The sequence below is a fragment of the Lepisma saccharinum genome, chromosome 13 (genome assembly GCF_977018435.1).
Source record: "Lepisma saccharinum chromosome 13, izLepSacc3.1, whole genome shotgun sequence".
Classification (NCBI taxonomy): Eukaryota; Metazoa; Arthropoda; class Insecta; order Zygentoma; family Lepismatidae; genus Lepisma; species Lepisma saccharinum.
The window spans coordinates 20,193,888-20,215,611 of record NC_139241.1 but is presented as its reverse complement, the minus strand read 5'-3'; the positions used below and the strand labels follow the sequence as shown (position 1 = coordinate 20,215,611).

The 21,724-nt window shown below is 36.5% G+C and overlaps 1 protein-coding gene across 7 annotated transcripts in view; it reads left to right on the top strand.

Moving 5' to 3' along the window:
• Positions 1 to 21,724, top strand: part of HDAC6 (histone deacetylase 6) — a 164,629-nt gene that overhangs the window by 130,751 nt on the left and 12,154 nt on the right. For 6 of the 7 annotated variants that reach the window (XM_083133943.1, XM_083133942.1, XM_083133940.1 and 3 more), the window contains one exon: positions 162 to 913. In XM_083133943.1, the coding sequence (XP_082990069.1) occupies positions 162 to 913 (752 nt within the window). Of the gene's footprint in view, positions 1 to 161; positions 914 to 5,165; positions 5,627 to 21,724 lie in introns of those variants that run through there. The other variant, XM_083133946.1, reaches the window with a different exon arrangement.

Sequence of the window (21,724 nt, the reverse complement as noted above, 5' to 3'; positions counted from 1 at the left end):
TACTTGTATGTGCATACACAAAATGTTACATTTAAATATTGATTTAATGGTCTAATAAGGTTGAAACACATTCATGTGCACTCTCACATGTGCACCTAGACTTTCACTAATTCTGTAATGGGGTTGGTACAGTAGATTTACATACATTTTCATTATTTCAGGTTGCAAACTTTCCCCAGAGGTTTATGGACACATGACGCATTGGCTCTCGTCATTGGCCAATGGTAAAGTTGTTCTCTCTCTAGAAGGTGGATACAACACAACAGCAATATCCTACGCCTTGACCATGTGTTCGAAAGCCCTTCTAGGAGACCCTTTGCCTTGCTTAAGAGAGAAACTGATTCCGGACCCGAGTGCGGTAACTTCAATAAATAACGTGATCAGCATGCACAAAAAGTACTGGTCGTGCCTCACATTCCAGGTCTCGTTGCCTGCAGAAGACGTTCTCCATTTACGTAAAGGAAAAGTAAGTTCGGAAGAAAGTACCAGTGAACTTGAAATCAAAATACCAAAAATCGAGGATATGAGTATCTTAGCTCAGGTGGATAAGAATGATATAAGCTTCTCACTTGCAGAAGTGGAAAATTTGCACATCAGTAATCAGAATAGAGAAGAATTACATTCTTATCATCAGCATTGTGATAATTTTGAAAGAGAGCTTCCACTAGTCCAAAACATACCTCAGATTTGTGATAATGACAGTTCACCTACTGGTATGCAACGGACAGATAGTTTTGCCCGCACCGTTCCAACGTCCAGTGATAGTAATACAAATAACAACAGAGAGGATCAGAGGGATTCTGTTGGCAGAGGGCAAGGCGAGCAAGGTACCAGTAGTACGCCAGGCAGTAGCGCTAGTGGAGCTAGTGGTGGTAGGCAGACCCTCGTTGACTACCTGTCGGATAATATGCAGGTAAGAATGATTTAGTTGTGCTTTTGCATGGTGTTGGAGGAGCTTGATTTATATTTTCTAGTATAGTGTTGAAATGAGTTTTTTAAATGTGTAATTTATTTCCATCAGGTTTTCTCTTGCCTGAAAATTCTTGACAGGTCATATGAAAAAATATTTAACAACCTGCAAAACCTTGACAGTGTTTTATACTAAGGATGTGCAGGATCTCATGAAGTCAGTACTCGGATTGAGAAGATAATTTCCTGTACTGATCCAAACTTTGGAATATGATTTCCTGATTTTTTAGGGATCCCAAACTGTTGGTTAAATTCAAAATGATCCTGTTAAGGGCATGCGGAACAGTCTTCACCCAGCTTTACCCTCCAAGTCAGTGTTGCCAACTTAGCTCTCTTGGAGCCAGATCTGGCTCTTTCGTGCACTCGTTTGCCTGTGAACTGGAGTGCCCGCCCACGTGTCTCACTATGATACCATCACTGGTTCCAGCCCACATAGACCAACTTTTGCCATGATTATAAATTTTGCACGTGACGTGATATTGTTATATTGGTTGCGTCACCCCATCCCCCTTTATATCCCCAGGTACTTTTTTTTTATAGCACCGTGTTGACGTGAAATTGGCATAATATTGTTATCAGGGAATCCTTTATTTTCAATCTCGTACAACCATGAGATGGGTGATGCCGCCGGATCTAGATGGTGAAAACTATGAATAAATTGTCATCAATTTAGAGTTAAAGGTAATAGCAGCACCCCACCCCTTTGACAACTAACATTACTCTAGGAAGCACTTCGTAAATCTAGCTCCTTGAAAGTCAGTTTTAACTCCATTTAAGGCGAAATTTAGCTCTATTATGTACAGCAGGTTTGGCAACACTGCCAGGAGGCAAGGAGAAATGCATTGGGCATTTGGGAGTATTTATTGATTTGTTATCTTGGGAATATCAAACTTCCGATGGGATAGAAAATGATATCAATGGGAAGAGGGCAGTTTGAAGAAGTGATTGCCAAACAATCACCTAAGAAAAGCCAGTGCCAGTGCCTGCGTCTGCACTCTTGAAATTAATTTGACAGATTCTACAAAACCTCGGAATGTGTAAAAAGCATACAAGTATGGCAACTCCTAAGAAATAATGTTGCTAACTCCTTAAGCACCATCATCATCTCATTGAAATGAACAGTTTTATGCACATTTTCAAAGCAGTTTTTCTCAAGAGCCTCAGCTTCCACTGATAGCACATATAATCTAGACACCCTTAGTGTGCATGGTTATGAAATTAGACTTCAGCCATTTTTTTTAATGGTACCTTATAAAACAGTATTGAGTATTGGCAAAGTTGAGTTATTGACAAAGTCAGCTTTATATAACTAGATTTGTGAAGCAACTCATTAATGCAAATGGTGTTGCCTTGTTGTGGGGGATAGCAACAGGACAAAATTAGAGAATGCATGGAAATGTAGAAGATTCTTACCATACATGAATTCAGTAACATTCAGATCTGTTTTACTTTCCCTATTGCACTATTGAAGACATATCTGAGTCAGGTAGAGTAATTAAGTTGCAGATCTCTATCCATTTGAAAGTCAAATAACAATGAAATGCCCTGACATATTGTCTTATGTAGAGAATTTTGTATTGTTCATTGTCCTGGAGATATATCAAATCAAGAAATTATATTTAGAGCTTAGGCTACCTTTTTGAACTGATGCTGTCTAAATAATCACACCAGTTCTTTCTGATGTTTGAACTTTGTAAATACATGCACCCAGTCCACAAATTTTTGCAAGATTTTATAATACTACAGTTTCACTAATATTGAAGAGACAGGCATGATATTACCACCATGTGAAAGAGAAGTATTTGAAGTTTTGTACTGGCCTTAAATGCATTCTATATGTACCCCATGTGTGACATGGAAGATGTCCAGGCAGTACTCCCATTCTCATCAAATCTACTCAAGCATGTTGTGTGTGACATCTCTGATGGTGATTTCCTCAGTCACCGGACCTCACAATGAGCGATTTCTTCCTGTGGGATTTCATCAAAGATAATGTATATATTCCTCAACTTCCCACAGACACCGTCAGAATTGCAAAGGTGCATCAACACTGTCATCGGTAACATCACACAAGACATGCTTAAGAGGGTTTGGAGAGAATGGGGCACACATGGAATGTATTTAAGGTGAGTAAAAAACTTCAAACATCCTTGTTTCACATGGTGGTAATATCATGTCTGTCTCTTCAATATTAGTGAAACTGTAGTATTATAAAATTGTCCAATAATTTGTGGACATGGTGTATATTGCATTGCAACCATGTCAGTGGTCCACTTTTAATTGATTTTCATATGATTTATTCATAATTGTAAAATAGCTGTCACTTATTGCAGAAATGTATTTTTGCATGCACACCTGTATTCAGAGAACGTTTCCAACTGAAATTGGTAGATAAAGATCTTATATTTTCTATGATTGGACTGACTTGAACGTTTTACTCATATGGATGGATTTGTCTTGGAAAAAAAAATAGCTGCAGATTGAACATCGTTTTTTACTAAACCATGAATTATGGTGCTGTCCACTTCTGTAGTGGAGTGGTTATCATGTTACACTATGATGCCAAGGGGTCCTTCATTCAAATCTTGGTGTCATTGTGCTTCTCGCTTCATTAATTCTTCATTCATACTCATCATGATTGATCTAGAGAGGTACAAAAAAAACAGTATTGCAGAAACACAAAATTTCTCATACACAATATAGCTTTATGTTCATTAAAATAATAACAGAATGTCAAACCTCCACTCAATTTAACACTATCAAAAAGGTAAAGTTATCAGCTAATTTCTAATAATCTGATAAACCAATATGCCTTCATCATCTTGATAAATTTGTAATTAATCTTGGTGGTAAAACCAGTTTTCATAGTTGGAAACAAGAACACAAATTACGTATACATTCCTTAGACGTGTAGAGTCACTAGCCATGTAAGGTTGTGTGTGTGTTTATCTTGGTGTAAGCTTGAAAGAGTTCTGGGAAACTAGGCCGAAACGTCACAGAAAAAATAAAAACCACTGAAAATAAGTGTATTATATTATTTTGTATGCCAAATCCGTAACATTTGTGCAATGTGTGTCATGTATGGTGACTGTTTCACTGTTTTTACAGAAGTAGATAATGTCTGTAGTTAACATATAATCAGTTTTGCTTATGTGTATTAGTAACATATGAGGATTCTGGCAGACCCAATACCAAACTGTTGCATGTCACACTACAAAGCCACGTGTAATGGGTCGGAGTGTTCATCTGTATTGGTAGTCTCGTTTACTTTGACAGTTTTTTTTTTCAGTACCATTGTCACTGTTAACCTAGAAGCACAGGATATAAGTGAAATATTTGAAATTATCTTCAGACACTGTAGAAAATTTCACAAGAGTACGTACATTAGACTGCGCTTGTAATGAAAGGTTCTGGATTTGAATTGAATTGAATTGTTGTTTTAAGTCCACTTTGTGCACAGACAGGCTAACCGGGACTGGACCTACCGTTTAAAGTGGGATCCGAACCATTGTGTCATGTGCCTCCACTGTGTATCGATCCCAGGACCTCTTGATTACAAGGCAACGACATTACCACTATGCCATCGGGGTTATGGGTTTGATTCCAAGTGAAGTCCATTTCAGTGGTTCAGATTTAATTTTGAACTTGTAAGCCCAGCTCAGATTAGCTTGTCTTGACATAAGTTGAACTTTACCAAAACCAAAACAAAAAATAGTACACTTCAGCTTGCAAGGAATTAGAATTGATTATTGGTACTATTGATCTTGGGGAGATTTTAGACTGGAGCGACATGCGATGTACGACAATGAAGGTACACCAAACAAAGTAACGAACAACATGGGCCCCTTCAGCCTACAAGCAAGCATTCGCCACCCATGCATGTACAAACAACAAACCGAGGTGATGCAATGTATTATTGTAAAAATGGCCCAGTCTGAGCAACATGCAAGTGGCAGACGACACATGCACCTTGTCGTATCGCCTCAGTTTGAAAGGTTGCATTTACCACTCAGGGTTTACTTCCAAGTGACGCACGTAGCTTGTTGCTTCAATCTGAAAACTCCCTAACGGATGTAGATTTTGATCATTAGTGATATGTACTCATATTTGCTGCATGTTGCACTCTATATTCCTTTTAATGCTCTGTGTACATTTTCAGTCCCTAACATAATGTTTTGTTTCTTTTGAAATTCAAGCTGTGCCATATACTTTAAAAACCATCTGTTAGAAAGTGATTTCAAGAAGATTCATGCAGAAGTTGATATTTTAGAAAGATATATTTTAGTGATATGATTATATTAGACAGATATTTTGTGGAAGTCAGATGCATAATCACAGACTAATGTCAAGAAGAAGAGAAGAGCTACCAGAGCAAATACCTCTGAACTTAAATATATTGTGGAAGTAGCTTCCCACAAGTTTGCAGGAAACTAAATATAAGTGCATCTGTATTGACAGGAATATGCAGAACTGTGAATATATTCTAAATTTATTTTCTATTGCATGATCTTTCCTTGCCTGAACTCTGTATTTTCTTAAGCCTTTTTTTTAAAAGAAGAAAGTATATTTGTAATAATTTTAGTTTGATGTATGGAAAGAACCCAGTGATGCATTTATATTGTCAAAAATAAAACTCTTTTTTTAATATCTTGTAAAATACCAGTGTATTTTAATGTGCCTGTATTAACAGGTGTGCATCCCTTTTTAGAGTGTATTAGTCACAGAAAGAAAATAGTTTTTTCCTTGGTGTGTTGGTGTTGATTCCTTCTACTTCCTTTCCCCTCTTTTTCACTGGTACGTATGTGGATCTATAATATGCTTTGTTGCTATATATTTATACAGTTACTAGTGCTGAGCCGATTTGTCAATACCAATAACCACCATTTGGAATTTATTCACTGATATTTTCCAATGTGCAAAACTTTCAGTCTAATTATCCTGGAAATTGTACAAAATTCAAAATTTTTGTTTATTTTCCACCAATAATGTGTGTGAAAATGTACTTTGTAATTAAATTACTTATTCTGATATTCAGATGTAATTCCTTCATATTTTAAAGCAAAACTTTTGTAATTTGATTTACTATAATTGCAAGGGAATAACTAACTAACTAACTCTCTAGCCTTCTTAAACCCGAAGGTTCATGGCTGCAGCAACACAGGCTTTCCATTTGTACCTATCTTGAGCAAGATCTATATACTCTTTTCCATCCCTTTAGGTCCATCTCAACCTTGTCCCTCCATCTTCATCTTGGCCTTCGTACAGGTCTCTTACCATCAGGTTTCCCAACAAGAATCCTGTGAACTCCTCTTTCCTCTCCCATTCGTGCCACATGGCCTGCCCACCTAAGTCTTCTTGATTTAATTATTCTAATAATATCTGGACATGAATACAAATTATGTAGTTCTAAATTATGTAACCTTCTCCACTCACCTGTCTCCTCATCCCTTTTAGGTCCAAAGATTTTCCTAAGGATCTTATTTTCAAATACTCTCAATTTATGTTCCTCTTTCAATGTAAGGGACCAAGTTTCACACCCATATAATACTACAGGCAAAATTACTGTTTTGTATATTTTGACTTTTAGTTTCTTAGATATTAAACGAGAAGACAAAAGTTTATGAAGAGAGAAGTAACATGCATTTCCTGAATTAAGCCTACTTTTTATTTCCTCTTTAATATAATTTTCATTTGTTAATATTACTCCTAAGTATTTGAATTTGGAAACTGGTTCAAACGAGTTGTTATCAATAATTAGATTTTGATTATTACCTAACACTTGGTTTCGGCCTGTAAGCATATATTTAGTTTTCTCTTTGTTAACTTCCAAACCTATCTCTTTAGCAGTTTTGAAAAATATTTTAGCATTATTGTTAATTGTATTCACATCATCCCCCAGTAAGTCTACATCATCTGCATATGCTAACAACTGAGTCACACCATTTAATTTTAGTCCTTTGTTAGTTTCTTTTACCTTCCTTACAGCATATTCTAAGGCAAAATTAAAGAGCAATGGAGATAATGCATCTCCTTGTTTTAACCCATCGTGAATTATAAATTTGTCAGACATATTATTACCCACACGAATTTTACTTTCTGTTTCACTGGTGCATATTTTTATCATACTAACAAGCTTCTTAGGTATTCCAAACTCTACTAATATATTATATAATTTATCTCTTTTGACCGAATCATATGCTTTTTTGAAATCAATGAATACCTGATGGACATTTTGATTATATTCCCACTTTTTTTCAAGTGTCTGTCTGATGTGAAAAATTTGATCTGTAGTTGATCTCTTACGTTTAAATCCACATTGATAATCACCTATAATTGCAAGGGAATACTAATCATTAATATTAATTAATAATTTGAACATGTTTTAATTGTTACAATGTTCAAGAATCATTGAAGGCGTTGGTATCGGTTCATCACTAATAGTAACAGAAGACTCCAGTAATTAATGCATTTTGTAATGTATTTGTTGCTAATTATTATTTAGTTTATATTAATTTATTAACTCGATATCTTTCATTTGGCAAGTGTAACATCACTTAAGTATTTTTCATAGGATTCCTACAGTGCAAGGAAAAATGGATTATACCAATTTTTATGTATTTTGTATTACATTAACCTCTAACAGCCAGACCACTTTACGCTTTGTAAGCCCTTCAGCGTGGATGTTCACAAACGTCCACTGATGGGGGGAGGGAAGGTGGAACAAAAACTATTTACTGTAGCAACGGTTTTTTCTTCTTCTTCTTCTGTTTGAAGGGTCATTTTGTTATCCCTTTCCAAAGACACCGAAATATCAAACCCTCTTCCATTTAGTACACCCTGGACTGCCGAGGCTCTGGCATCCGGACTCACAGCCAGTATTATCGTCTGTGGGCCTTCTGTTCTGTCATCCCTGTATTTTGTGATCTTTGCAATTAGCTTAAAGTAGCATAAAAGCAAATAGTCCAGGGGCATATGTCAATATTTCTTTAGTCTGTGGGTTTTTGAATGAAGGGAATATATGACTACCGGTGATGCGTTGCTAGTGTGGTACACAATCATGTACTACCAGGTGGTTTGCCCGCAATTGTGGCATATGACCTGTGTGATGTCATAAATCCAAGATGGCTGCCACTTCATGCACTAACAAAGAAAATCGATCATAACGCCTTTAAGAGTGGGTTTTGACAATTTTTTATAGAAACCTTTTATATTCAGATTTGAAAAGGAAACAAAATTGTTTTTTTTTATATATAACTCTCAGTGTTATGGAGATATAGCCAGTGAAACTAAATCGTGCCCTTTTTACTTGACATTCTGACATATAAAGGGGGAAAATTACTGCCTGTGATATTTTCTTGATGCTTACTATTGTGGTGTATGGTCCTTGTTAACACTTACATCCAAGATGGCTGCCTCGGCAGACTTTAACAAACAAAAACTACCATATCTCCTTAACACCTTTAAGAGTCATTTTGACAATTTGTAAGTTTGTTGGGTTTTTGCACTAAGGGAAGACATGTGTATGGAGGATGCTTTCATTTGGAGGCATGCATGTTTTGCTGCAAAATGTGTCAGAGACCATACATGATGTCCAAAATCCAAGATGGCCACCATGGAGGTTCTGCACATAAAATACTGCCCATCAGTGGCGCAACCACAGGGGTGGGGGAGGCAATGGGAGCAAACATTGACGAGCAAGGGCGCAGAGCGAATATTGCCACCCTCGATTTAAAATGTTAAGCAAATTAAAATAAATTTTGTAAAATTTTCTTAATTGCTTCGTTCGCAATGACTCCTTTTCTTACTCTTATCAAGTTCCAAGTCGTAGGTAGGGGCCACCGGGAGTCGGACCTGGGCACCGAACTATATAAATTTAAAAAGTTGTAATAGAGAGAAAGCCATGGCACCCCGTGAAATTATTTGCGGCTAGTAACACAACCACAGGGGGCAGGGGGCATTGCCCCCCCCCCTTCCTCATTCCTTGGATGGAAGACGATTCTAGGGGGAACAAACATTGAAATGAAGGCTAACAGGCTAGCAGAATCTAAGAGTAGCAGGAAAAAATAATACTCAAGATGCAATTAGTTTTCATATATTTCTTGCATTTTTCTTCTAGACGGCCAAGAGCACGTGCAGGTGGGCAGAGAGGGATGATTGCCCCCCCCCCCCCCCTGATTTCAAATTTTATGCAAATAGAAATAACTTTCGTAAAATGTTCTTTCTTGCTTTGCTCGCATTATCTGCTTTTCTTATAAAATCTAGTCCCATCAAGTTCAGAGCCGTAGCAAGTGGGCAGCAGGAGTCTGACCTGGGCACTGAACGGTCTAAATTAAAAAAGTTGTAAGAGAGAGAGAATACCATGGTGCCCCGTGAAATTATTTGCACCCTATTAAATCAACATTGTTTAAAGTTTTCAAAAATTGGATGTAAAAATTTTCTTGCTTGCTTTGCACGCGATATGGATCTTTTCCGTAACTAACTAACTCTCTAGCCTTCTTAAACCCGAAGGTTCATGGCTGCAGCAACACAGGCCTTCCATCTGTCCCTATCTTGAGCAAGATCTATATACTCTTTTCCATCCCTACCAATTTCCTTTAGGTCCATCTCAACGTTGTCCCTCCATCTTCGTCTTGGCCTTCCTACAGGTCTCTTACCATCAGGTTTCCCAACAAGAATCCTGTAAACTCCTCTTTCCTCTCCCATTCGTGCCACATGGCCTGCCCACCTAAGTCGTCTTGATTTAATTATTCTAATAATATCTGGACATGAGTACAAATTATGTAGTTCTAAATTATGTAACCTTCTCCACTCACCTGTCTCCTCATCCCTTTTAGGTCCAAAGATTTTCCTAAGGATCTTATTTTCAAATACTCTCAATTTATGTTCCTCTTTCAATGTAAGGGACCAAGTTTCACACCCATATAATACTACAGGCAAAATTACTGTTTTGTATATTTTAACTTTTAGTTTCTTAGATATTAAACGAGAAGACAAAAGTTTATGAAGAGAGAAGTAACATGCATTTCCTGAATTAAGCCTACTTTTTATTTCCTCTTTAATATAATTTTCATTTGTTAATATTACTCCTAAGTATTTGAATTTGGAAACTGGTTCAAACGAGTTGTTATCAATAATTAGATTTTGATTATTTCCTAACACTTGGTTTCGGCCTGTAAGCATATATTTAGTTTTCTCTTTGTTAACTTCCAAACCTATCTCTTTAGCAGTTTTGAAAAATATTTTAGCATTATTGTTAATCTTATTTATATCATCCCCCAGTAAGTCTACATCATCTGCATATGCTAACAACTGAGTCACACCATTTAATTTTAGTCCTTTGTTAGTTTCTTTTACCTTCCTTACAGCATATTCTAAGGCAAAATTAAAGAGCAATGGAGATAATGCATCTCCTTGTTTTAACCCATCGTGAATTATAAATTTGTCAGACATATTATTACCCACACGAATTTTACTTTCTGTTTCACTGGTGCATATTTTTATCATACTAACAAGCTTCTTAGGTATTCCAAACTCTACTAATATATTATATAATTTATCTCTTTTGACCGAATCATATGCTTTTTTGAAATCAATGAATACCTGATGGACATTTTGATTATATTCCCACTTTTTTTCAAGTGTCTGTCTGATGTGAAAAATTTGATCTGTAGTTGATCTCTTACGTTTAAATCCACATTGATAATCACCTATAATTGCAAGGGAATACTAATCATTAATATTAATTAATAATTTGAACATGTTTTAATTGTTACAATGTTCAAGAATCATTGAAGGCGTTGGTATCGGTTCATCACTAATAGTAACAGAAGACTCCAGTAATTAATGCATTTTGTAATGTATTTGTTGCTAATTATTATTTAGTTTATATTAATTTATTAACTCGATATCTTTCATTTGGCAAGTGTAACATCACTTAAGTATTTTTCATAGGATTCCTACAGTGCAAGGAAAAATGGATTATACCAATTTTTATGTATTTTGTATTACATTAACCTCTAACAGCCAGACCACTTTACGCTTTGTAAGCCCTTCAGCATGGTTGTTCACAAACGTCCACTGATGGGGGGAGGGAAGGTGGAACAAAAACTATTTACTGTAGCAACGGTTTTTTCTTCTTCTTCTTCTGTTTGAAGGGTCATTTTGTTATCCCTTTCCAAAGACACCGAAATATCAAACCCTCTTCCATTTAGTACACCCTGGACTGCCGAGGCTCTGGCATCCGGACTCACAGCCAGTATTATCGTCTGTGGGCCTTCTGTTCTGTCATCCCTGTATTTTGTGATCTTTGCAATTAGCTTAAAGTAGCATAAAAGCAAATAGTCCAGGGGCATATGTCAATATTTCTTTAGTCTGTGGGTTTTTGAATGAAGGGAATATATGACTACCGGTGATGCGTTGCTAGTGTGGTACACAATCATGTACTACCAGGTGGTTTGCCCGCAATTGTGGCATATGACCTGTGTGATGTCATAAATCCAAGATGGCTGCCACTTCATGCACTAACAAAGAAAATCGATCATAACTCCTTTAAGAGTGGGTTTTGACAATTTTTTATAGAAACCTTTTATATTCAGATTTGAAAAGGAAACAAAATTGTTTTTTTTTATATATAACTCTCAGTGTTATGGAGATATAGCCAGTGAAACTAAATCGTGCCCTTTTTACTTGACATTCTGACATATAAAGGGGGAAAATTACTGCCTGTGATATTTTCTTGATGCTTACTATTGTGGTGTATGGTCCTTGTTAACACTTACATCCAAGATGGCTGCCTCGGCAGACTTTAACAAACAAAAACTACCATATCTCCTTAACACCTTTAAGAGTCATTTTGACAATTTGTAAGTTTGTTGGGTTTTTGCACTAAGGGAAGACATGTGTATGGAGGATGCTTTCATTTGGAGGCATGCATGTTTTGCTGCAAAATGTGTCAGAGACCATACATGATGTCCAAAATCCAAGATGGCCACCATGGAGGTTCTGCACATAAAATACTGCCCATCAGTGGCGCAACCACAGGGGTGGGGGAGGCAATGGGAGCAAACATTGACGAGCAAGGGCGCAGAGCGAATATTGCCACCCTCGATTTAAAATGTTAAGCAAATTAAAATAAATTTTGTAAAATTTTCTTAATTGCTTCGTTCGCAATGACTCCTTTTCTTACTCTTATCAAGTTCCAAGTCGTAGGTAGGGGCCACCGGGAGTCGGACCTGGGCACCGAACTATATAAATTTAAAAAGTTGTAATAGAGAGAAAGCCATGGCACCCCGTGAAATTATTTGCGGCTAGTAACACAACCACAGGGGGCAGGGGGCATTGCCCCCCCCCCTTCCTCATTCCTTGGATGGAAGACGATTCTAGGGGGAACAAACATTGAAATGAAGGCTAACAGGCTAGCAGAATCTAAGAGTAGCAGGAAAAAATGATACTCAAGATGCAATTAGTTTTCATATATTTCTTGCATTTTTCTTCTAGACGGCCAAGAGCACGTGCAGGTGGGCAGAGAGGGATGATTGCCCCCCCCCCCCCCTGATTTCAAATTTTATGCAAATAGAAATAACTTTCGTAAAATGTTCTTTCTTGCTTTGCTCGCATTATCTGCTTTTCTTATAAAATCTAGTCCCATCAAGTTCAGAGCCGTAGCAAGTGGGCAGCAGGAGTCTGACCTGGGCACTGAACGGTCTAAATTAAAAAAGTTGTAAGAGAGAGAGAATACCATGGTGCCCCGTGAAATTATTTGCACCCTATTAAATCAACATTGTTTAAAGTTTTCAAAAATTGGATGTAAAAATTTTCTTGCTTGCTTTGCACGCGATATGGATCTTTTCCGTAACTAACTAACTCTCTAGCCTTCTTAAACCCGAAGGTTCATGGCTGCAGCAACACAGGCCTTCCATCTGTCCCTATCTTGAGCAAGATCTATATACTCTTTTCCATCCCTACCAATTTCCTTTAGGTCCATCTCAACGTTGTCCCTCCATCTTCGTCTTGGCCTTCCTACAGGTCTCTTACCATCAGGTTTCCCAACAAGAATCCTGTAAACTCCTCTTTCCTCTCCCATTCGTGCCACATGGCCTGCCCACCTAAGTCGTCTTGATTTAATTATTCTAATAATATCTGGACATGAGTACAAATTATGTAGTTCTAAATTATGTAACCTTCTCCACTCACCTGTCTCCTCATCCCTTTTAGGTCCAAAGATTTTCCTAAGGATCTTATTTTCAAATACTCTCAATTTATGTTCCTCTTTCAATGTAAGGGACCAAGTTTCACACCCATATAATACTACAGGCAAAATTACTGTTTTGTATATTTTAACTTTTAGTTTCTTAGATATTAAACGAGAAGACAAAAGTTTATGAAGAGAGAAGTAACATGCATTTCCTGAATTAAGCCTACTTTTTATTTCCTCTTTAATATAATTTTCATTTGTTAATATTACTCCTAAGTATTTGAATTTGGAAACTGGTTCAAACGAGTTGTTATCAATAATTAGATTTTGATTATTTCCTAACACTTGGTTTCGGCCTGTAAGCATATATTTAGTTTTCTCTTTGTTAACTTCCAAACCTATCTCTTTAGCAGTTTTGAAAAATATTTTAGCATTATTGTTAATTGTATTCACATCATCCCCCAGTAAGTCTACATCATCTGCATATGCTAACAACTGAGTCACACCATTTAATTTTAGTCCTTTGTTAGTTTCTTTTACCTTCCTTACAGCATATTCTAAGGCAAAATTAAAGAGCAATGGAGATAATGCATCTCCTTGTTTTAACCCATCATGAATTATAAATTTGTCAGACATATTATTACCCACATGAATTTTACTTTCTGTTTCACTGGTGCATATTTTTATCATACTAACAAGCTTCTTAGGTATTCCAAACTCTACTAATATATTATATAATTTATCTCTCTTGACCGAATCATATGCTTTTTTGAAATCAATGAATAGCTGATGGACATTTTTATTATATTCCCACTTTTTTTCAAGTGTCTGTCTGATGTGAAAAATTTGATCTGTAGTTGACCTGTTACGTTTAAATCCACATTGATAATCACCTATAATTTCATTAGCATATGGAGTTAGTCTTGTTAAAAGAATGTTAGATAATATTTTATATGTTGTTGAGAGTAGAGAAATTCCACGGTAATTATTGCAGTTCATTTTATCAGCTTTTTTTTAAACACAGGAACAATTATGGATTCTTTCCACTGTTGAGGGATTTCTTCTTTATTCCATATTAAACAAATTAATTTATGAATTTGACATATTAATGAATTTCCACCATATTTAATTAACTCAGCTGGTATTAAATCAATGCCAGGTGCTTTGTTATTCTTTAGCCTTTTAATAGCATCTCTAACTTCAGTCAAGTTAGGTTCTGGAACTAAAGGTTCTGCTGTGTGTACTTCATTTACTTCTGATTTATCTCCTACATGGACATTTAAAAGGTCATTAAAGTAGTTCTTCCATCTATTTAGAATATCGCTTGGGTCAGCTAGAAAATCACCATCTTTATCTTTTATCAAGTTTAATTTAGGTTGCCACCCCTTTCTAAATTCATTTACACCTTTATATAAATCTCTGATATTTTTATTTTTGCTGTTTGTTTCAATTTCGTTAATTTTGCTTTTCAAGTAATCTCTTTTTTTACTTCTAAACGCGCGGTTAACTTCTCGCTTTATTCTATTATAATTGCTTAGATTTGTATCATCAGAGTTATTTAACCACCTAAGTCTAGCCTGATTTCTTATTTCTATTAGATTATGACATTCATTATCAGATCATGGGTTACTTTTTCTTGGTTTATGGTATCCTATACTTTCTTTAGCTGCTGATTCTATTGCATTACGTATGTGCTCCCAATTCTTATTTACATCTGTTTCATTTATATTTTCATCATCATTTAAATCCTGCAAAACATCAAATCTATTTGACAGTTTAATTTGGTAATCTTTCTTAATTCTTTCATCAGCAAACTTTCCTGTATCAAATTTTAGAACTTTTAGATTTTGTTGCTTATGATTTATCACTGAGAGTCTTTCTCTTAATTTAGCAATTACTAAATAATGGTCACTGGCACAGTCAGCACCTCTATGTGTATGAACGTCAATTATATCTTTTCCGTAATGCATTGTAAATTACTAGAGACAGAAGTAACACCAAATACGTACTTCAGACTGTTATTGCTAAACAGTTTCGTCTCAAATGTATGAACAATCGTTTTGAGAAAAAGGAACATACATGTGAGACAATTTATATCATTCTTGCTGTTGGTTTGTTATGAGGTGGATGAATTATGTAATGTATTTAAATAATATATATGTTAACACTGTTAAGCCTTGTTTCCATGTTAATAAAACATTAAAATGCTGACCATGGCAAAATTTATTTAATAAAAAAAATACATCAAAAACGTAATTTTCCACCCTCTAACAGGGTCTTTTTCAGATGAATATTGTTGTGAATCTTCATCTGAAGATGACCCTATTAGAGGGCGAAAAAGTTATGTTTTTTTATGTATATTTTTATACAGTAAATATTGCCTTGGTCAGCATTTTAATGTTTTATTAATATATATGAATTAAAGAAACATTGAATACGTACACAATTTTGTGTTAACATGTTGCATATGTATTTTCTTATTTTACGCCGCTCCATTTTGTATATGTATAAAACATATGTTCTGCATGAAAGTTACTTATGTCATATGTGCAAAAGGAATTATATTCGTCATTATTGTCTTTGAAAAATACAGTGTGTGTGCTTGTTTTCCATTATTAGCTAATGTGAAATTGAACGTGTTGATAAAATGCCAGGAAAATATGCCAATAATAATAAAATAATAATAATAATAATATCTCTCCCTGATGGTGCAGTGGTAGCGTCGTCGCCTTGTAATTAAGGTGTACCGGGTTCGATACCCAGTGGAGGCACATAGTGGTTAAACTGTAGGTTCATTCCCAATTATCCTTACTGTGCATAAAGTGGACTTAAAACACCAATCAACCAACCGATAAAAATAATATAAATAATAATGCCATTATTATTTATTATTATTCCAATCATTATTGGCACGTTTTATTATCCTGGTACTTGCTTCCCCCCGCTCCAAAAGAAATCGTGGTTGCGCCTCTGCTGTACATATCCTGATTTACAGTTCATTTATCAGATTTTTCCAGAGGCATTTTCTGTTAATAATTATAAAGTGAAAAACTATTATTACAATGTTTATAGCTACAGTAGTATCCAAAAGTTAAGGATGACTAAGATATGAGAAAATGTTTTATTAACGAAGTGTCAGAACTGCATTTAACATAGTGAAAATTAATCAAATTGTCAAATGGTATACAATAGAGTAGAATGCATGAAATTAACATTTGTTTTTTTAATGGAAAGACACAAAGGAAAAAATAAAAGAAAGAAGAAAATAGAAGGGTACTTCCTTAAAAAACAAAAGAGGTTTGGAACCTTGCGACGGCTTAGCATGCTATTTAGAAGGTTGTTCAAGAGCTCTATGGGCAGCTGGTTTCATTCCCCACAAAGAGTACTGCTGTGGAAATGTCTTTGGTGGAGGATCATGGGTTAACTCGTCTCCTTAAGACACTACAGGATTTATATATGGAGACATCGGTGGCCAGTCCATGCTGTACATTTCTTCACTTTCAAGATTGAAAGTCATCAACCAATTTGGTTCAATGCGCACATGTATTATCATCTTAACATCCATAAAGATGATGTCTTTACTGACTGTGCCTCTGAAAAGTTGCACATGTTGTTGGAATACGAGGGGGTATCAAAAAGTTTTAATTATCCCCATGAAGTAATTGAGACAGAAAGGTGAGTTTTATATCCTTTTATTGTGACTTCTCTACATAGTCACCATGCAGAGTTACACATTTCTCCCAGCATTTTTTGATCTGTCGAAGACCATCATTGTAGAACTCTGCAGATTGCATGGCAAACCAGCGCTTTACCTCCAATATGACATCGTTAGTGTTGTCAAAATGGCGACCCCGAAGTGGATTCTTCATATATGGGAAAAGGAAAAAGTCACTTGGTGCTAGATCGGGAGAATAGGGTGGGTGCGGTAATAATTCATAGCCACAATGGTGAGCTTCAAGAACCGCTGCTTGCGATGAATGAGCGGGTGCATTGTCCGCAAGGAGACGGATCCCTTTGGAGAGCATGCCGCGACGTTTTTCCTTCACAGCATCTCGTAACTTCCTCAGAAGTGAGCAGTAGTATGTCCCAGTGATAGTTTCTCCCTTCCGAAGGTAGTCTGTAAGGATGACCCCATGACAATCCCAAAACACTGAGAGTATGACCTTCCCAGCAGACTTTTGCACCTTTGCTTTTTTGGGGGGAGGTGACGAGGGGTGCTTCCATTGTTTGCTCATCTCTTTTGTCTCAGGATCATATAGGTAGATCCAACATTCATCCATAGTTATCATACGGGCAAAAAAATCTTCCTCGTTTTGTTCCAAAATGTTCAACATCTGACTCGACATGTCACGCCGTGTTTGTCTCTGAAGAGGAGTGAGCAAACGCAGAACCCAGCGGGCCGACACCTTAGACATATGCAATTCCTTATGAATAATATTCCAAACACTACCATAACTGAGTCCACTTTGTCGCATGATGTTTTGGATAGTTATGCGTCGATCTTCCAGTATCAGATCCTCGATTTTCTTCACTGTGGCGGCGTCATCCGTGGATGATGGGCGTCCAGATCTAGGTTCATCTGTAACAGACATGTGACCTGTTTGGAAATGTCTCTTCCACCTCACAATAGTGTCATAGGATGGGCAATCACCACCATACACAACTTTCATTTCTTCATGAATTTGGCAGGCGTTGTGACCCTTCAAATGCAAAAACTTAATAACGCTGCGAGCTTCGATCTTCTCCATTTTGCACTTTACTGACAACTAGCGCCACCTATAAAGAAGAGAAATAACACATTAATAATTTTCACTACAGAACACATAGAAGGTCTAATGACTACAGAAGCAAAGTTTCATCGAAATCACTCAATAAATTCTGGGGGATAATTAAAATTTTTTGATATCCCCTCGTATACCTCTGTTCCTCTGGGCAGTAAGAGAACCTCCACCAGAGTCAATGTGCTCCATATGTCCATTGAGCATGATGTCTTCCCAAACCAGTATTCCTCCTCCACCAAACTGATCCCTTTCCACGATATTCTGTGGACTAAATCGTGATCGGGGTTCTTTGCAGATTAATGTGCAACGGGAATCATTTTGCAAACTGAATCTTAACTGATCTGTAGAGAGAACATTCCTCAATTCGTTCAGGGTCCAATTTCAATGATGCTGGCTCCACTGTAAGCGGACCCTTCTGTACACTGGATCAAGCGGGACACACTCTACTGGATATCTGGCGTAGAGACCAGCTGTCCTTAGTCTCTGGTAGACAGTTTGTTGAGAGAAACTCTAACCCCTGATGCGGCTTGCAAGCTCTGAAGACAGTTGTTGTGCAGTTAAAGCCAGATATAGGCCCAGTTGTGGCATTGTTACTCATTGGCAACCTTGTTCTGGTCTGCCATGAATATCTACTGTGTCCTGGAACCATCGCCAAACCCGACAAATGACTGTGGCACAGTCAACGCTGCTGTGATTTCAGACTGTGTTGGACCTGCTTCAAGGCATCCGATGATTCATCGCTGACATCTTGTGTGCCACGTTCTTACTGTATATTGCACACTTTACCAAGAGATTGTCCTCCGATCACAATGAGCGTTCAATACAGAATGTGGCACTCTTGTTCTGATATGTTGTCCTTTGTTTACCTAACAATCACGGGCCTAGCCTATTTGACACTAGCAGTACTGTTGCCTATGTGCATAACATGAGTTACACTTCTTGATAAATATTTATGGTGATCGTGCAAACCACCCCTTCCATTTTTCTACTTTCTGGACACTGTCGTATTATGCTAAAGGAGTAATAATGTTGCCTGTGACTTCCTCATTCAACATTTTCTGGAGACTTAGGCATTAAAATCATCAATCACAATTTGCCATTCCTTTCCCACATGATCTTCCAAGTCGTCTTCAAATTCCTCTTTCCCCTTTGTACATCCTGTTTGTGGGGCATACACTTGGATTATTTCTATTACTTTTCCACTTACATTCATTTTTAGTTTTATTATTGTGCCATTTACCCCCTCTAATTCCTCATTTATTCCAATTCTGACTACAAATCCAACCCCACTCCTCCTGCCCTCTTCAGTACCTGCCTAGTACAGTTTATAGTCTTTCCTCAATTTCATTTTTCCTCTTCCTTTCCATTTCGTTTCACTCATTCCAAAGATGTTGATTCGTCTTATCTCCATTAGATCCACAATTTATTCAGTCCTTGCTCTCAGCGTTTCAATATTCATCGTCCCTATTCGTAGCCTATGATGTCTCCAATTTCCAGTCTGGCTTTCTTCTCGATTTACTCAAACATAAATATGCCTCAATTTCCTTGCATTTTTGTCAAAATACAAAAAATCATTATTTTTTAAATATTCCCTTTCAATAATAGCATGCATTTGAGTAGAAATCCTCAATCTACTTATGAGACATCTAGGGAATTCTTTATATAAATTTTGTCATTTCCCCAATTACTTCTGCCTGCCCACTTCAAGCATTGCATCTGGCACGTAACATTCATTTTCATACAATTATATACATCTGCATGAAACATCCAACATGGAGTCTGAACACGTTGAGTAACCAACTTGTGATCCAAACACCAAACGTTGCAGGTTTGAGTCCTGCTCTGACCATGGGTGTTCCTTTGTACCTTTAGTACCAACGAGGATGGTGGCAGGGGCTACCGAAATTAATAGAAAATAATGTAAAACAGCTTTCCGGAAAATGTGAGTACCTTAATTAGAAGATATGGTAAATTAATATGACAGTTTTTTTTGTATGTTGCAGATTATTATTAGTATAAATATTAGATTTTAAAGAAATAATACTCAGACAATAAACATTTCTGTCTATATTTCTCACTGGTTGAAAACTCTGTCCAATTTTTATGTATTACACAAAAGTTTTACAATTTCTCCTGCTGCTTTGCTGTGCTGCTTTTCTGAAGTATTTATATGTATGTGTGTCACAGCATAAGTTGCCTTAGTGACTCAAATATGATATTGAGCAAGGGAAGGGTTCAGAAAACAGTTTGGCAATAAGCAACAGCTTCTGTCTCCCTTTTTATTGAAATGGTTACATTTGGATTATCGAAATGTATGGTTAAGTGGAAGAAAAGGCATTATAGCCTTAACTTCACCATGTGTACAAAGCAGAAATAAATAAACTTTTTTTATCATTTGTTCAATGAGCAGTGTATATTTCTGTGCGATTTTCACTTGTGAACTGAAGAATATGGAACCCCACTTTCCCTCCATGAAATATTCTCAAAACAAAAATAATTGTAGGTATCATAACATGTGAAATTCTAATCTCTTATTTGGTAAATCAATACCATTACATTTAATTTATCTACAATTAATGTAATTGTGGAAACTACACACTAGCATAGGCATGCACAGGGACAAAAAACTACATTCCATCGCACTGTTTTATGAACTCTGTATTGATGTAGTCTGTATTTCACTCAGTTATTTTTAATCTGAAGTTGTTTCAGTAAAAATTCATCATTTGGTAATCAGAATGAAGCTGAAAGTATAAAACAGCTTTTTTTCAGAGGGGAGGTGTGGGGGTGTTTGGACAGAAGCATGTTGAGTGAGGAGATAGTGGTTTCGCAGTCAAATTTGAAACACATCTAAATGCTATACCAAAATGCATATTTAGGCTAAAAGCATATACATACAATTTATCTGCTTTTTCTTGTGTGCGGGGAAGAGTATATGCCTCTTCCTACCCCCTCTGGCACTATTGCTTATCTTGTAATTACTAAAAAGTGTTGAGTATTTGAACTCTGATCTTTCTTCTGTTCCTCTTTCCCCTAGACATCTGAAACAATTAGCATATGTCTATATGCAATCACTCATGGACGTTTTGTTTAAAACCAACAATAAATCTTTAATGAATATAGCATGGGACAAGTAAAAAAAGAAATACCCATCTCCCCCTACAAAAGCTCATGTGTCACTGCTATGAAGGGCTGTTCAATAATTGCATGATTCAGTCTTTTTCTTTTCTTTAAATGCAGCTGTCAGCATAGATAATATTGTTGTGTGTCCGTGGCATTAACAGCATGAGGGAAATTTAAAATAATCATATTTTATGCACACTGCTGGGAAAAGAGGAACACTGTAGTTCAACTTCACTGTTTGCTTAATTATGAAATACGAGGGCCAGACACAAAATCATAAGATAAAAGGCAAGCACTCTTCCTGTTCTTCTGCCTTCTATTTTTGCAGCTGACGCAAGAATCTTGAAGGAGTGCAGAAAGGAAATGTACACGAAGTTCAATACAATATAACCACTGGTTTTCTTCAGAATCATTGATATTCTAAAAATAAATCTCGTAATGTTCAGTGTAGGAATGGACATTAAGACAAAAACCATGTTATTTGCAGGAAACTTTTGGTGGAAAGGGTGCATATCCTCCAGAAGACACTAGGTCAGCGGTTCTAGGGGTCCGGGGTCCGCAAAACCCTCCCAGTGTTCCACAAAGGTTCAGAAAAATACTAAGACAAGAACATTTACTCTTTAATGCTAAGAATTGCGGGCTTTAAACTTTTAGCTAA